This window comes from Petaurus breviceps, unplaced genomic scaffold (assembly GCF_028583685.1).
Source record: "Petaurus breviceps papuanus isolate PSGF00001 unplaced genomic scaffold, PetGlider_PUasm1.0 90887, whole genome shotgun sequence".
In the NCBI taxonomy this organism is placed as follows: domain Eukaryota; kingdom Metazoa; phylum Chordata; class Mammalia; order Diprotodontia; family Petauridae; genus Petaurus; species Petaurus breviceps.
The window spans coordinates 761,599-776,330 of NW_027187370.1; the positions used below are offsets into that span (position 1 = coordinate 761,599).

The 14,732-nt window shown below is 38.1% G+C and overlaps 1 protein-coding gene across 1 annotated transcript in view; it reads left to right on the plus strand.

Moving 5' to 3' along the window:
• Window positions 1-5,574, plus strand: part of KRT25 (keratin 25) — a 15,932-nt gene extending 10,358 nt beyond the window's left edge. Inside the window, exons 6-8 of the mRNA XM_069074181.1 lie at window positions 1,299-1,516; window positions 2,964-3,031; window positions 5,465-5,574. Coding sequence (XP_068930282.1) covers window positions 1,299-1,516; window positions 2,964-3,031; window positions 5,465-5,574 — 396 coding nt within the window. The remainder of the gene's footprint in view (window positions 1-1,298; window positions 1,517-2,963; window positions 3,032-5,464) is intronic.
• Window positions 5,575-14,732: the final 9,158 nt, after the last annotated feature.

Here is a 14,732-nt window from a genome sequence, read left to right on the forward strand (position 1 = left end):
AAGGAAGGAAGGAAGGAAGGAAGGAAGGAAGGAAGGAAGGAAGGAAGGAAGGAAGGAAGGAAGGAAGGAAGGAAGGAAGGAAGGAAGGAAGAAAGGAAGGAAGAGAAAGGAAGGTGTTGTATCTCATGCTTAATGAAGTTTTCTCAGTCTTGTTCAGTCATGTCCAACTCTTTGTGACCCCATTTGGGGTTTTCTTGGCAAAGAGACTGGAGTGAGTGGTTTTCCATTTTCTTCTCCAGCTCATTTTACAGATGAGGAAACTGAGGCAAGCAGGGTCAAGTGACTTGCCTAGAATCACACAGCTAGCAAGCGTGTGCCACCTAGCTGCCCTGTAACAGACCTAAATAAGCCTATTTTAATATGTGATGATGGTAAAAATGTTAAATTTGGAGCAAAAGGACCCAAGTTCAAATCTCAGTTCTGCTACTATCACTGTGATCTTGCTTCTACTCCGCCATCTTGACTCCACCCCCCCTATCACTGTGATCTTGACAAAATTATCTAGCCTCTCAGGGACTCAGTTGCCTCATCTGTAAAATAAGGCATTAGGTGACCTCTGAGTTCCCTTTCAGCTCTAAATCTACACTGCTTTGATCCCTTAAAATGTTGCTATTCATACCTTTGTTCTCTAGAATGTCTATAAATGATGGCAAGCCTAGGAGACTTTAGAGTTCAGCTATAGAGCAGAGGCAAAGCCCAAGAGTGCTTAGGATGCACGAGGGCATCTGTCCCCCAGGAGCCCTGGTCACCAGCAGTCCCTTCTGGGACCAAGACCTATTGTCAGAGGTTCTTGGCAACTGATAAACCAGTATTCTGTTTTGCTCTATTTTGTTTTGTTTTGTTCTGTTCTGTTTTGTTTTCACATGAGCTGTTGAAATGTCATAAAATATTTGGAGTTTGACAAATTGCAGCAAGCTTAATTTGAAAAACTGACTCAAAATTAAGGATTTTACATCTCATAATAATTCCTGCAAGGCAGTGTCAGATCCTGAATTTGGACCTGGGTTCAAATCTCTGACTCTGCTATTTAATCTCTATGACCTTAGGTAAGACATTTTACTTCTCTCAGCCTCAGTTTCCTCAAAACTGAAATGATGGGGGTGGAACAGATAGCCTTTCAGGTCCCTTCCTGTTCTATCTGCATCCATGATCCTATAATCTCATGATCCAAAGACTTGATTTATATATGCATGTCCACATGAAATCCCAAAGGCTTTCTCAAAGTTCTCAGTGGAAGAATGCCACAACTCTATGGATCTGAGTAAATTTCTATACATTCTTATGTTTGCCCATAACAGAAACACTCACTGGAATGCTCACTGACTGAGACAGAAGGGAACTACTGTGTGCAGCTCTCACAGATCCAGGCCCAGATTGGGGCCCTGGAGGAACAACTGCAGCAGGTCAGGACTGAGACCGAGGGCCAGAAGCTGGAGTACGAGCAACTCCTGCATATCAAGGTCTATCTGGAAAAGGAGATCGAAACCTACTGCCTTCTGATCGATGGAGACGAAGGGTAGGTATCAAGCTGGAACAGTGGATGGAGTGCTGGACCTAGAGTCAGGAAGGCCTGAGTTCAAGTCTCATCTCTGATATATAAGTGGCTGCTAGACCATGGATGAGGCACTTAATTTCTCAGGCCCTCCCCTCTACCCTTGCCAAGCAACTCTCAAAAATGATGTTACTTATAATCTAATCTCCTAGATTTAGAGATAGAAGGGACATCAGAGGAAATGAATCCAACTCCCTCATTTTATAAATGAGGAAACTAAGATTCAGAGGTTATGACTTGCTCAAGGTCACACAGCTAGTAATAAATGAATGAAAAAATTATTTACTACATGCTAGTCTTTTATTTACTACTACACCGTGCCATGGTGCTAGGCATGGGGATATTATCAGAAAAAGATGACAAACTCTGCTTTCAAGGAGTCCAAATTCTAGTCAGGGAAGACAACATGTAGGAGAGTTAAACTGTAGGAAGGAAGGAAAGGGCCAGGAGTCTTAAGTGCCAGCTTCAGGGTAGATGACAGGGCCAAGGTGGGCTTGGGAATCAGAGGGACATCTGCTCCTCAGGATCAGCCTGCTACCATTTGGAAGGCAAGAGTGAATCTAAGAGTCAGAACAGAGAGGGAGGCACTGTTCAGGCAAGAGAAGAAAAGGTGGCATTGGCAGAAAGTTGATGGTGGGTTCTAAGGAAAGTGGGGCCTCATATAGAGCCATCTAGGTACCCACAGATGGAGTCTCAGGAGACTTTCCCATGGTGAGGGGAGAGTAGGGAGAGAGAAGTAAGACTCCAGTTAATGCGTGTCTATAGTGGGTATTAAATTCCACCTATCCTGACTCCAGGTCCAGGACCCTACACACTATATATCATACTACCTGAATAGTCAGAGAGAGTTGAGTTTTCATACTGAAATTGTCCTAAGCCAAAGAAATGAGAGAGAGAGAGAGAGACAGAGAATATGAGAGTGAATCAAGGATCAACTAGTCAGTAGAAGCCAGGAGATTTTGTCTTCACCAGGGAAGGATCTTAAATTCAGGTCTTCTAAGGAATGATTGAAAGAACTGGAGATGGTGAAAGTGAAGACCTAAAGGGTAAATGATAGCTGTCCAAACATCTAAAGGGCTATTATGTCAAAGATGGACTCCATTTATTCCACTTGACTCCAGAAGATAAAACAAGGGATGCTGGGCCCAGGTTACAACAAAGAAAATTTAAACTCAGTGTCAGAAAAAACTTTCTAACACTTAGAGCTTTCCCAGAGTAGAATGAGATGTCCTAGGAGGGCTGAGTTCCCCCTCCTTGAAGATCAAGCACAAGCTGGATGCTTGCTTCTTGGGTGAGCGACTGAGGGAATCTTTTGTAGGCTACATGGCCCCTGAGGTCCCTTTTGAGTCCAGGATATTGTCACGAAGCCTCTCCCTTTTATGATGTGCTCATCTACCCTCTATCCCCACAGAGCTTGCAAGTCTGGAGGTCACAAGTCTAAAGATCATGGATCTGGAAATCTGGGAAGTCAAGTTAAAGGTAACTGGAATGAAATTCTGTTTCTAAGCTACAATAATTGAATTATATTCTGCCTTCCAAATAACACCCCTGTGACCAGATCCTCCCAGATTCTAAGCTTCCTGAGGGCAGGTACTATACTTCATTTCATCACAGTTTTCCTAGCACCTAGCCCAGTGCCTTGCCCACAGGAGAGGCTAAATGCCTCTCCTAAGGCTAAATTCTTAATTGAAGTTAAAATAGAAATATTTATATTATAATAATTTGACTAAAGTATCATATATGTAATATTATATATATAAACTTATATATAATTTATATATAAGCTAAAATACAAATTTATATAAACTAAAATATAATAAACTATTATGATAAATATATTAATTTAATAATAAATACATAATTAAATGATGAATATATTATAACAAATACTAATGGAATATGTCTTTAGATTTTTATGATAAATTATTATGCCCCCCCAAGTAGCATATGTCCATCTTTTTAATTGGACAAATATTAATTTAAAAGTTATGTCTTTCTAATGTTTTAAGGTTTGCAATGTACTTTCACCACAGTGACCCTGTCAGGCAGGTAGTATACACTTTATCATTCCTATTTCATAGATGGAGAAATAGAAGCTCAGGCAGGCTAAGATTTAAATCTCACAATTAATAAGTGTTAAAGCCAGGTCTTCTGGTATCAGCATAGTGCTTTGAAAATATTTTCATTAGTTTTTTTACATATTTTGCATATTTTTCATTAGTTCATTCATTCATTCTGGTTCCCAGATCAGCATTCTTTCCATCATATCACAATAGGTATGAAGTGTCACTAATGGCAACACAAGACATGACAGAAGTATCAGTATCTCCCATATAACAGCTTAGATTTATATGATAGGGAATAAAATGATGTTTCATCATTCATATTTATTCTGTTTCTTCTTATTTTTAAAGTTTTATCATTGTCTTTTGATTTTACAATGTAGTTATTTCCCCTTAATATGCTCACTACACTCTCATACCTCCCCAACCACCACCATTTGGATCCTTCCTTCTAACAAAGGAAAAAAAAAGCCAACCAATGCAACAACCATGTCTGAAAGCATATGCAATTTTCCTCACCTATAGTCCACCACTTCTCTGCTGAGAGGAGAAAGGTATATTTCATTAACAGTTCTCCAAGATGAAGAATGTTCATAACAACATATCAGAGTTCAACTGTCTTTTAGTGTTGTTAAAAGCAATGTGGCATTAGCGGATTGAAAGTTGCTCTCAGTGCCAAAAAGGGAAGACAGAAAAAAGAGGAAAAGGATTTATTAAGCACCTGCCATGTGTCAGGTTGGGCTGCTAGATGGCTTAGTGGATAGAGTGCTGGGCCTAGAGTCAGAAAGACTCATCTTCATGAGTTAAAGCCAGCCTCAGATACTTACTAGCTGTGTGACCCTGGGTAAGTCACTTAACCCTTCTTGCTTCAGTTTCCTCATCGGTAAAATGAGCTGGAGGAGGAAATGGCAAATCACTCCAGTATTTTTGCCAAGAAAACCCCAATTAGGGTCACAAAGAGTCAGACAAGACTGAAAAATAACTCAACAACAAAAATGTGCTAGGTACATATAATCTCATTTGATTCTTACAACTCTGTGAAGTAGCTGCTATTGGTAACTCCATTTTAAAAATGAGGAAACTGAAGTAGAGATTAAGTGATTTGCCTAGGGTCCCACAGCTAGTGAACATCTGAGGCCATGTTTAAACTCAGTTCTCTAGGACTCCAGCCCTGGTGCTCTCTCTCCTGCCTCTGTACCACCTAGAAGGCCTGGGTTCAAGTCCTCTTCTGACACATATTAACTGTATGATCCTAAGCAAGGGAGCCTCAGTGGGCCAGGCAACCCTCTAAGACTATATGTTACCAAGAAATAGGTCACTAATCTGTATATAAGGATTTCTGAAGGCCACATATTGACTTAGTTTTAAAATCTAATATTATCTATGTTTTATTATATTTTCATTTATTTTGTTAAATATTTACCAATTATATCTTAATCTGGTTGGGCACTCTGACTGTGTTGCCAGTCAAAGAGGCCTGTAGTCTGGGTATGTGACATCTCTGATTTCCATTACAAAAGATCTTCCACATATTTGTTCCCTTGCTTATACTTTCTTCATTCTGTATCACTTCTAAATAGTCTTCCCACAATTTTCTGAACTCCTCATCTTCCTTTCTTATAGAGCATTCCATCCCTGGGCCACACTTTGTTCAGCCATTCCCCAATCTATGGGTACCCACTTTGTTTCTACAAAGAGTGCAGCTTTGGACATCTGCTCGTATATACAAAGCATCTCTTTTTCAGATTGCCCTTCTTGAAGCATACACTCAGTACTGGGATCACTGGGTCATGGGCACTCTGGCACTTTCAAACTTCTAAAGGTTTTTTTTTTCCCATTTCCTCTCCAGAGTCCAATAAAGCCATAGTGGTGAAAAAGGTACTTGAGGAAATTGACCAACGAAGCAAGGTCCTCACCACCAGGCTCCAATCTCTGGAAGAGAAGGCCCCAAGCAATTAACCCGAGATGAGCAGAGCAGAGGGTCTCATGCTCAGTACCTTTAGAGAAGAGAAATTGAAAAACCATCTGGATATATAAGCATCTCTAAGAACAGAAAAAAAAAATGTAGTTTTTCCTTTTAGTTCCTGAAATGCAGCTTCTTTCTGTGCAATAGATGTGGCCAAGTTTGTTTAGCCACCTACACTCACATACACATACACACATTCATGTAATGTAGCATCATCTGTCATAACATCATTTGAAGCAGCATCACCTACAACTGGGTCATCAGTGTAGGCCAAGGATGATGATGACTATTCAACCTGACCTCATCTGTTGGGATTTCTTAGTACTCAATAAACTGTCTCCCTCTTGCAAGTTATCTTTGGTGCCTTTTGTTATCTTCTCTCCAAAATTCATAGTTATAACATATGCAGCATGAGGTAGTGGATAGACATGTTTTTGCATCCAGGAAGAACTAGGTTCAAGTCCCATCTCTGACACATTCTGGCTCCAGGCCTCTGGGAAATTTCTTAATCTCTCAGTGCTCTAAGACAGTGCTGTCAAACTCAAATAGAAAAGGGTTCCATTAATGGGGGCCATTAGGAGACAGCTATAGGAGTTACATAATTTACACAGGGTCACACAATCAATGTAAAGTAGCTAGATGGTACAGTGGATATAGTGCTGGGCCTGGAATCAGGAAGACCTGAGTTCATATGTGACCTCAGACACTTACTAGCAGTGTGACCCTGGGCAAGTCACTTAACTTGTTTGCCTTAATCTATTGGAGAAGGAAATGGCAACTATTACAGTATCTTTGCCAAGAAAACCCCACGAACAGTGGATTCATCAAGGTCATGTAGAGTCAGACTTGACTGAACAACAACAGGAGCCATTAATCTATACATAAGGATAACTGCATATTGTCAGTTTTAAATGTGATATTATCTATATTTTATTGAATTTTAATTTATTTTGTTAAATATTTCCCAATTACATTTTAATCTGGTTCAGGTGCAATGGGTCATATAGGCTTTCAGCAGGTAAATTTGACACTTCTAATTCTCTGATTACAAATGGCAAAGAAGGTGCCAACCTGCCTTTAAAGAGGCAGTTTCCCCAATCAGAACTCCCCATACCACTGAAATAATAGGCCCAGTGCCCAACACGCGCAAACACATCATTATTTTTCATTTGTATGAAATTGTTATGAACAGTTTACATATTTTTGCCAACATCATTCTGAGACTTTCCCTTCTGATAATTACAAGTAAAAACAATTCAGTAAAAGTAAATATGCTTCTATTTAAAATCTCCCCCTTATCGAACATGATTTGGCACTTTAAAAAAAGAGATGTTTCCCTGAAGTTTTCCCCATAGAATCTCAAGTTTGAAAGGAAACTTTCAAGTAATACAGTCAACCCATCTTCCTGTACCCCCTTTGAAAACATCCATAACAAAGGGAATCTGTCTGAATTACTTTCACAATAGAATTACAAAACTTTTTTTTTGACTAGAGGATTTATTTGTTGCTTGACTGGTTTTTGTCTGGTCCTGTGATTTTGTAGTATAAAGTAAATTTCATAGTATAAAAAAAATTAAAAAAATATACCTGATGGGGAAACTTCCTTTATCAATGTAGATTGGACACATTTTTATAACTTAGAGCCTTAGGAATTTGTCTGGGACACTTGAGAGGGTAAGGGACTTGCCTAGGGTCACAACCAGGAGGTATCAGAGGCCAGACTTGAATCCAAATCTTCCCAATTCCAATGGCCACTCTCTAACCATTACACCATGCTGCCTATCAAGGCTCTGAAAGTAATCTTCAATTAAGCAGAAAAAAAAAGTTATCCTTCCCAAGATAGTTACATGGATTCTCAAAACAGAAACCATATGATATATAAAAAGAAATCTAAAAACACATTACAAATCTAAATAAAAACAAGTCTTATTCAATCCTTTGGGATCCATGCTACAATGAGCATTCATTAAAGAAGGAACTAAACACTTATTAAGCACCTACTATGTGCCAGGCATTTTGCTAAGTGCTTAACAAATATTACCTCATTTGATCCTCACAACAACCCTTGGAGGAAAGTGCTACTATGCTTATCTCCATTTACAGTTGAGGAAACTAAGGCAAATAGAGTTTAAGTGACTTGCCCAGGATCACACAGCTACTAAGCGGCTGAGGCCATACTAGAACTTAAGTCTTCTGATTCCAGAACCAGTGCTCTATCCACTGAGCCATCTCACTGCCTTTTTAAGAAGGAAATTTGGAATTTACTACATGTTATACAGTTACCCCTTCCATATAGAGACTTTCCCCATAGTGGCTTCAATATATCATATAAGTCAACATAAGAAATTAAATGGGAATTTGGGGGGAGTTTTGTGGAAACCACAAATAACATGCAAATACCAGCAGACAACATGGAAAAAGTTTAGAAACTCAAAAATGCATAAAACATATGTACAGCATTGTATAAAATCAATGTATTTTATCTTTTAATACCATAAAAAGCAGGAGGACGAAAAATTTTACACAGATTTTCTAGATGGCAGGGGGACCTAACCCCCATGATGTAGATATTGATGAGAGACAGCAGGATATAATGATTAAAAGGCTGGATTTGGAGTCAGAGAGACCAGGTTCAAGTCTTGCCTCTGATACACACTAGTTGAATGACCATGGACAAGTCACTTCCTCTCTCAGGGAACCTGGGAATTTCCTAAACCTATTAAGTGACAGACACATTGCCAGTCTGTATCACCAGAGGAAGTTTTGACACTAGGAGTTCCCAATCCTGATGAAATCACAGGTTTGACCTACTGACACCACCCAATAATGCTTCACTAGTAGTACTAAGACTTTGAGTTCACTTGTTGGATTTAATTGGGCAAAAGGTTGAGTTTTTAACCATTTTTATGTCTTCAACCCCTTTGCTATTTTAAATGCATAAAATAAAATGCACAGGCTCACAAAGGAAACCAATTACATTGAAATATAGTTATGAAAAATTTTTAAAGCAAATTTACAGAGCTCAAGTTAATAACTCCTTTCTAAATGAAGCAGCCAATTTCCTTTTTTTTTAAGAGGTAAGTAAGATTTATTGAAAGAATGAGGAAAACAAAATACAGTCCAAAAAAGAATGCTTAGAAAAGAAAGAAACAGAACTTCTCTCAAAGACCCTCAAAAATTCCTAGTCACTTATAGTCCCCCTTATTGTATTTTACATATAAAAATTTTTAATATTCATTTTTTAAAATTTTAAGAGTTCTGAATTTTCCACTTTCTCTTTCCCCACTCCCACCTACAAGAAGGCAAGCAATATGATACCGATTATACATGGAAGCAGCCAATTTTCAAGGGGATCACAAATCACAGATTTAGCATGGGAAGGGATCATAGAGGTGATTTAGTCCCACTCCTTCATTTTACAGAAGAAGAGACTGAGACAGAGAAGAAGACTTGAGTTCAAATCCTGCCTCAAACACTAAACTAGCTGTCTGACCCTGAGCAAGTCATTTAAACTCTCTGTGCCTCAATTTCCCCATTTATAAAAGTGGGGGGAAAGAAAAAAGGGGAAGAGGTTGATCCCAAAGGTTCCTAAGGTCCTTTCTAGTTCTAAATCTATCACCTACTATCGACTGATTCTCCCAAGGTCACACAGCCAGCAAATGGCACAGCTGCCAGGTCTTACAAAATACTTGCAACACACAGTGTTGGAAGGAAAATGTGTTCTGTGTGTCAACAGTGCTCCCTAGTGAATTTCAGTATTACCTTCCTCCTAACAGCAGTGATGCCACTAATTTCTTCACTGTTTTCATTCGCTGTCAGGTTTGACTCACCACAGTGTTCAACACCTAGCACCCTACCTAGTACTCAAAGCTGGTGCTTAATCAGTGTTTCTTCCATTGAATTACAAAGGGATTCCAACAGGAGAACTGAGTAAGGGGACATCTCTAAGCACTGAATGCAAGAAATACAAACTGAGGGGGGAAAATAGCAACAAACACCAAAAGAAAGGGGGTGGAAAAGAATTCATCACAAGGGAAACATCAGAGAAAAACCAGAAAGGAGCCTGAAAAAATTGAACTAACCAAAGAAGGGGCTTCGATTCAATAAACAAATGCTATGAAACAAAAGAAAATAGTGTGGAAACCTCAGGAGGGAAGGGAAATCTTACAGCCACCAAGGGAACCTAATAGTCATGGATGAATAGTCTTGCAATAGCTACCTTGAATTACAGGTAGTTTATTTGAATTTGAATTACAAATAGTTTAAGGAGTTTCTTACTGATGGGGTTAATACTAATGGGGGAGATCTCGTATAGTTTTTCTAAAAGAACTAAATTATAGGAAAATCACACCAGACTTTTTCAGGTTGCTCAAAACTGGGAAATGGCATAATGGAATACTACTGTTCTGTAAGAAGTGATCAAGGGGATGATTTCAGAGAACACTGAAAAGACTTGGATGAGCTAATGCAGAGGAAAGTGGTCAGAACTTTGAGAATTAGTTATACAATAAAAACAAAACTGCAAAGACAGACAATTTTGAAAGACTTAAGATCTGATCAATGCTATAACCAATCACAATTCCAGAGAATGATTGATGATTAAAAGGTAAGGGAGGCACTTGAGGACCTAGAGGGTCACATGTGGCCTTGAGGCCGCAGGTTCTACCCCTGATCTAAACTGGATGCCTCTTGACAGAGGGATGATGGTTCAAGGTACAAATTAAGAAATATTTTTGGACATGGACCATCAAAAATTTTTTTTTCATTTGACTATACATATTTGTTACAAGGGTCTGGTTTTCATAAGTAGGGGAAGTGGAAGAAAAAGAAAATCACTTTTTGTTCATTAAAAATTTTTATCACATCAGGCTTTTTCTATACACTTGAAATAACAATCAATAGTAGCATTCACAGAAGACAAAGCTAGTAAAATAAGAGATGAGAAGGATACAGCATTCATTTATAAGAAGAACCTTTGTGGTTAGTTTTGGATTCACATTTTTCAGTGTGGTTGTGTACAACGTCTTTTAAAAGATACAGTATAACAAGTGGACTTCAGAGAAGCCTGGAAAGACTTATATGAACTGATGCTGAGTGAGGAGAGCAGAACCAGGAGAGTAATAGCCACATTGTAGGAAGACTGATTGTGAGAGACTTAGCCCTTCTCTGCAATGCAAGCACCTAAAACAATTCCAGAGAACACACAATGGAAAATGCCAGACACATCCAAAGAAAGAACTATGAAGTCAGAATGCAGAGTGAAGCATACTATTTTCTTTTTTGTTTTATTTTGTTTTTTTTTCTTTCTCATGGTTTTTCCCATTCATTATAATTTTTCTATGCAACATGACTAATGTGAAAATGTGTTTAATAAGAATGTATGTGTAGAGCCCATATCAGATTGCAAGTCATCTTGGGAAGGGAGAGGGAGAAAAATTAAAACTTATGGAAGTGAATGTTGAAAAATAAAAATAAATGATTTGATAAAAAATAAAAGGTATAGTATAAAACCATGCAATCCAGTGGGACCTCCCCAAATAACTCAAGAATAATAAATATTGCTTTAAAATGAGCTAATTTTGCTGTTCCTCACAAATGACGCTCTCATCGCCCATCTCTGTACCTTTGTGTACAAAGTCCCCGATGCCTGGAATATCTGTTTCTTTTACCTCTGCCTCCTAAATAAAATCCCAAGCTCCCTTCAAAGCTCAGCTCAATTATTAACAATAGCTAGCATTTACATAGTGCTACAAGGCTTGCAAAATGCTTTGCTAATATTAACTCAGTTTGTTCCCCCAACAACCCTGGGAAATAGATGCTATGATTACCCCTATTTTACAGATGAGAAAACTGAGGCAGACAGAGGCTAACTACGTTGCCCATCATCACACAGCTAGTATGTGAGGTGGGATTAGAACTCAGGTCCTCTTGATTCTAGGGTCCTGCATTTTAGTCACCATGCTATCTAACCTTTTCTGATTCCCCAGCTGCTAGTAGCTCTAGTCCACCCAAAATACTACCTTATATTTATGGATTCATTTTGTATATATTTACATAGGCACATATTATCTCTCCTGATAAAATGAAAGTTCCTTGGAGACAGGATATTTTTTTCCTTTGTAGTTCATGTATGCATATATACATATATATAAATGTGTGTGTGTGTTTTCCTGGCCATATATGTGTGTATATGTCTATCCATGTATGTATGTGTATATGTGTAAATTGTTATTATTGTTGTGTTATTTCAGTTGTATCCAACTCTCCATGTCTCCATTTGGGATTTTCTTGACAAAGATAATGGAGTGGTTTGCCATTTCTTTCTCCAGCTTATTTGACATATGAAGAAACTGGGGCAAATAGAGTTAAGTTACTTGCCTAGGGTCATACAGCTAGAAAGTGTCTAAGGCCAGATTTGAACTCAGGAAGATGAATCTTCCTAATTCCAAGCTCAGTGCTCTATCTGCAGTGCCACCTACTGTAACTTTAAGGGTTAGCTTCACTAAGACTTGTGGGGCACTCTGTATTTTTGGATTGATTGAAGGCATCATAGAATATTTCCAAATTAATCCTACTCTCCCTTCTAATTTTAGAGAATAAATGTAGGACTAGAGGGAACCAATACTGATATCTCTCATTTTGGCATGACTAAGATCCCTGCTGAAATGTTGAGTTTGAAGCTAAAATGGAAAGAAACCATTACTCGTCCAAAGCTAAAAGTGCCGACATGACATATACATCACTCCACTATGGGTCACTCTTATCGTAATAAATATTGCCAAGGCACCTATCATAAGCTCAGGGCCCAGGAAAATGGAAAATCAATTAAGAAAAATAGCATGCAACTGTTTCCTGGAATAGTCCTAGATGGAAAAAAACATTTTTTAAACTGATGAATGATCAACAGGAAAGCTTCAATTAGAAGTGCAGAATGTAGGATCATAGGATCACAAAAATTGAGTTGGAAGGAACCTTAAGGGCCATTAAGTCCAACTCCATCCTTTGGAAGATGAGGCAGCAGAAGCCCAGAGACAGTGTAACTTGCCCAAGATCACACAGTAACTAAGTCAGAATTCAAATATATAATTGGAAAGTGTTTAACAAAATAAATACAAATTTAATACAAAATATAATAGATAGTGTTAATTTGTGGTTTTCTAAGTCAATATGCACCTGCAGGATCTGTTTCTCTTTGAGTTTGACAATACTGTTTTAAAATGTCATAGCACAAATGTTGAGCACAACTGAAATAACTGAAAACAAAATGTTGAGCACAACTGAAATAACTCAACAACACAAAAACGTCTTTGACTTTAACAACTTCATTCAAGGTCTTCAAGCAGAAGCTGGATAACAATTTGTTGGATATGTAATAGTGAACATTTGTTTGTGTATGGATTGGACTAAATGGCCACTGAGGTCCCTTCCAACTCCCAAATTCTGCAATGTCACCATCTGTCTCTTAGGGATTTAGCTTTGTGGAAAGACTTCTTGAAAGAAGTGATATTTGGGGGTGCCTAGGTGGCACAGTGAATAGAGCACCGGCCCTGGAGTCAGGAGGACCTGAATTCAAATTTGGCCTCAGACATTTGACACAAAAACTAGCCATGTGACCTTGGGCGATTAACCCCAATTGCCCTCCAAAAAGCAAAAAATTAAAATTAAAAAAATTTTAAAAAAAGAAAGAAGTGATACTTGAACTGAGTCTCATAGAGAATTAGGGGCCTCAAGAGGGAGAGATGAGGAGAGAAAGCATTCCAGACCTAGAAACCAGCCTAACAGGGCATGAAGGTGGGAAGGGGAATGTATGAGGACAAGAAAGGAGGTCAATTTGGATGGAGCTAAAAAATTTTTAAAGTAAAGAGGACAGCATTCCAGCCATGGGGACAAAGCTTGTGAAGGGGATGAAATATAGGGAATGACAAATAGACCAGTTTGAATAGGACATGCAAAGAATGAAGGGGGAGTGACATGAAATCAGTCAGGAAAGATAAGTGGGAGCCAAATTGTGAAAGGCCTCAAAGGACTAACAGAGAAATTCTGTATTTTATCTCAATGTTTTGGGAGAAACATCTCACTGAGTTGATGTAGTAGGTAATTGCTGCCATGATATATTTACCACAATACAAAAATTGTAGAGATAAAAAACCTAGGTTTTACTATGATGCTCAAGCATAGATTCAGGTCTCAGAGAAAATAAAGCTGAGTAACCATTAGTATTCTAACAAGTCTTCTTACAGGTGAAATTATGTCAGAGTGACAGAGAAATAATTCTTTTACATATTGCATTTTACATATTACACATTTACCTCTGTACATTCCTCTTAGGTCAGAAAAGTTAAGGAAAAGATAGATCCATAATCCCATGTTGCTTTCAATGTCATAAAAGTTGGACAAATTTAGTTAAACAGAGTCATAGTCTCATACATAAACAAACCTGATTAAACAGACTTTATAGGTCAACTAAGTCAGGTTATAGATTAAACTACATTTAGAGGATTCACAGATAATCTGCTTAAGGGAAAAATTTACATGTTAACAAGGAGTCAGGGACAGTTGAGATTCTGACTAATACTCTAAGGAATGTTTAAGACTTTAAGTAAGTTTTCGTGTCCCATGGGATAGGTTTTGGTCAGGTGAGGTTTATAATAACAGAAGACAGGCTTTCAATTAACCAAAGTTACAGGAGGAAGAAAAGTAAATCTCCCTCTATGAGGGAAGTAATTTGATATGTGAATACATAATACTTCCACAATGGGGAGAAGGATGGGGGGTAGGAGTAGCCTAGTGATCTGGAAAATCACATAAAAAATTTTGGCCTTCACTTTATAGTCTGAATTTTTTATTTTTCTTTTGTGGGTGTTTACAACACCTTATTGTAAAATTTGGGTTAAATATTTTATCATAGGCTATATGTAGGTCAATGTTAAGTGAAAAACACTTTTTCTGTGTTGTCTGCTGGCCTTTGCTAGTTGTCTGCAGCTTCTGCAAAAGTCCCAAAATATTCCCATTTAATTTCTTATGCTGACACAGGATATATCGAAATTTCCAAGGGGAAAGTCAAGATGTGGAATGGATAAAGTAAGTGGTAAAGTAAATGGTAAAGAGAAGGGAGGGCAGATGGAAAAGGTGGTCTGGAATTTTAATCAAC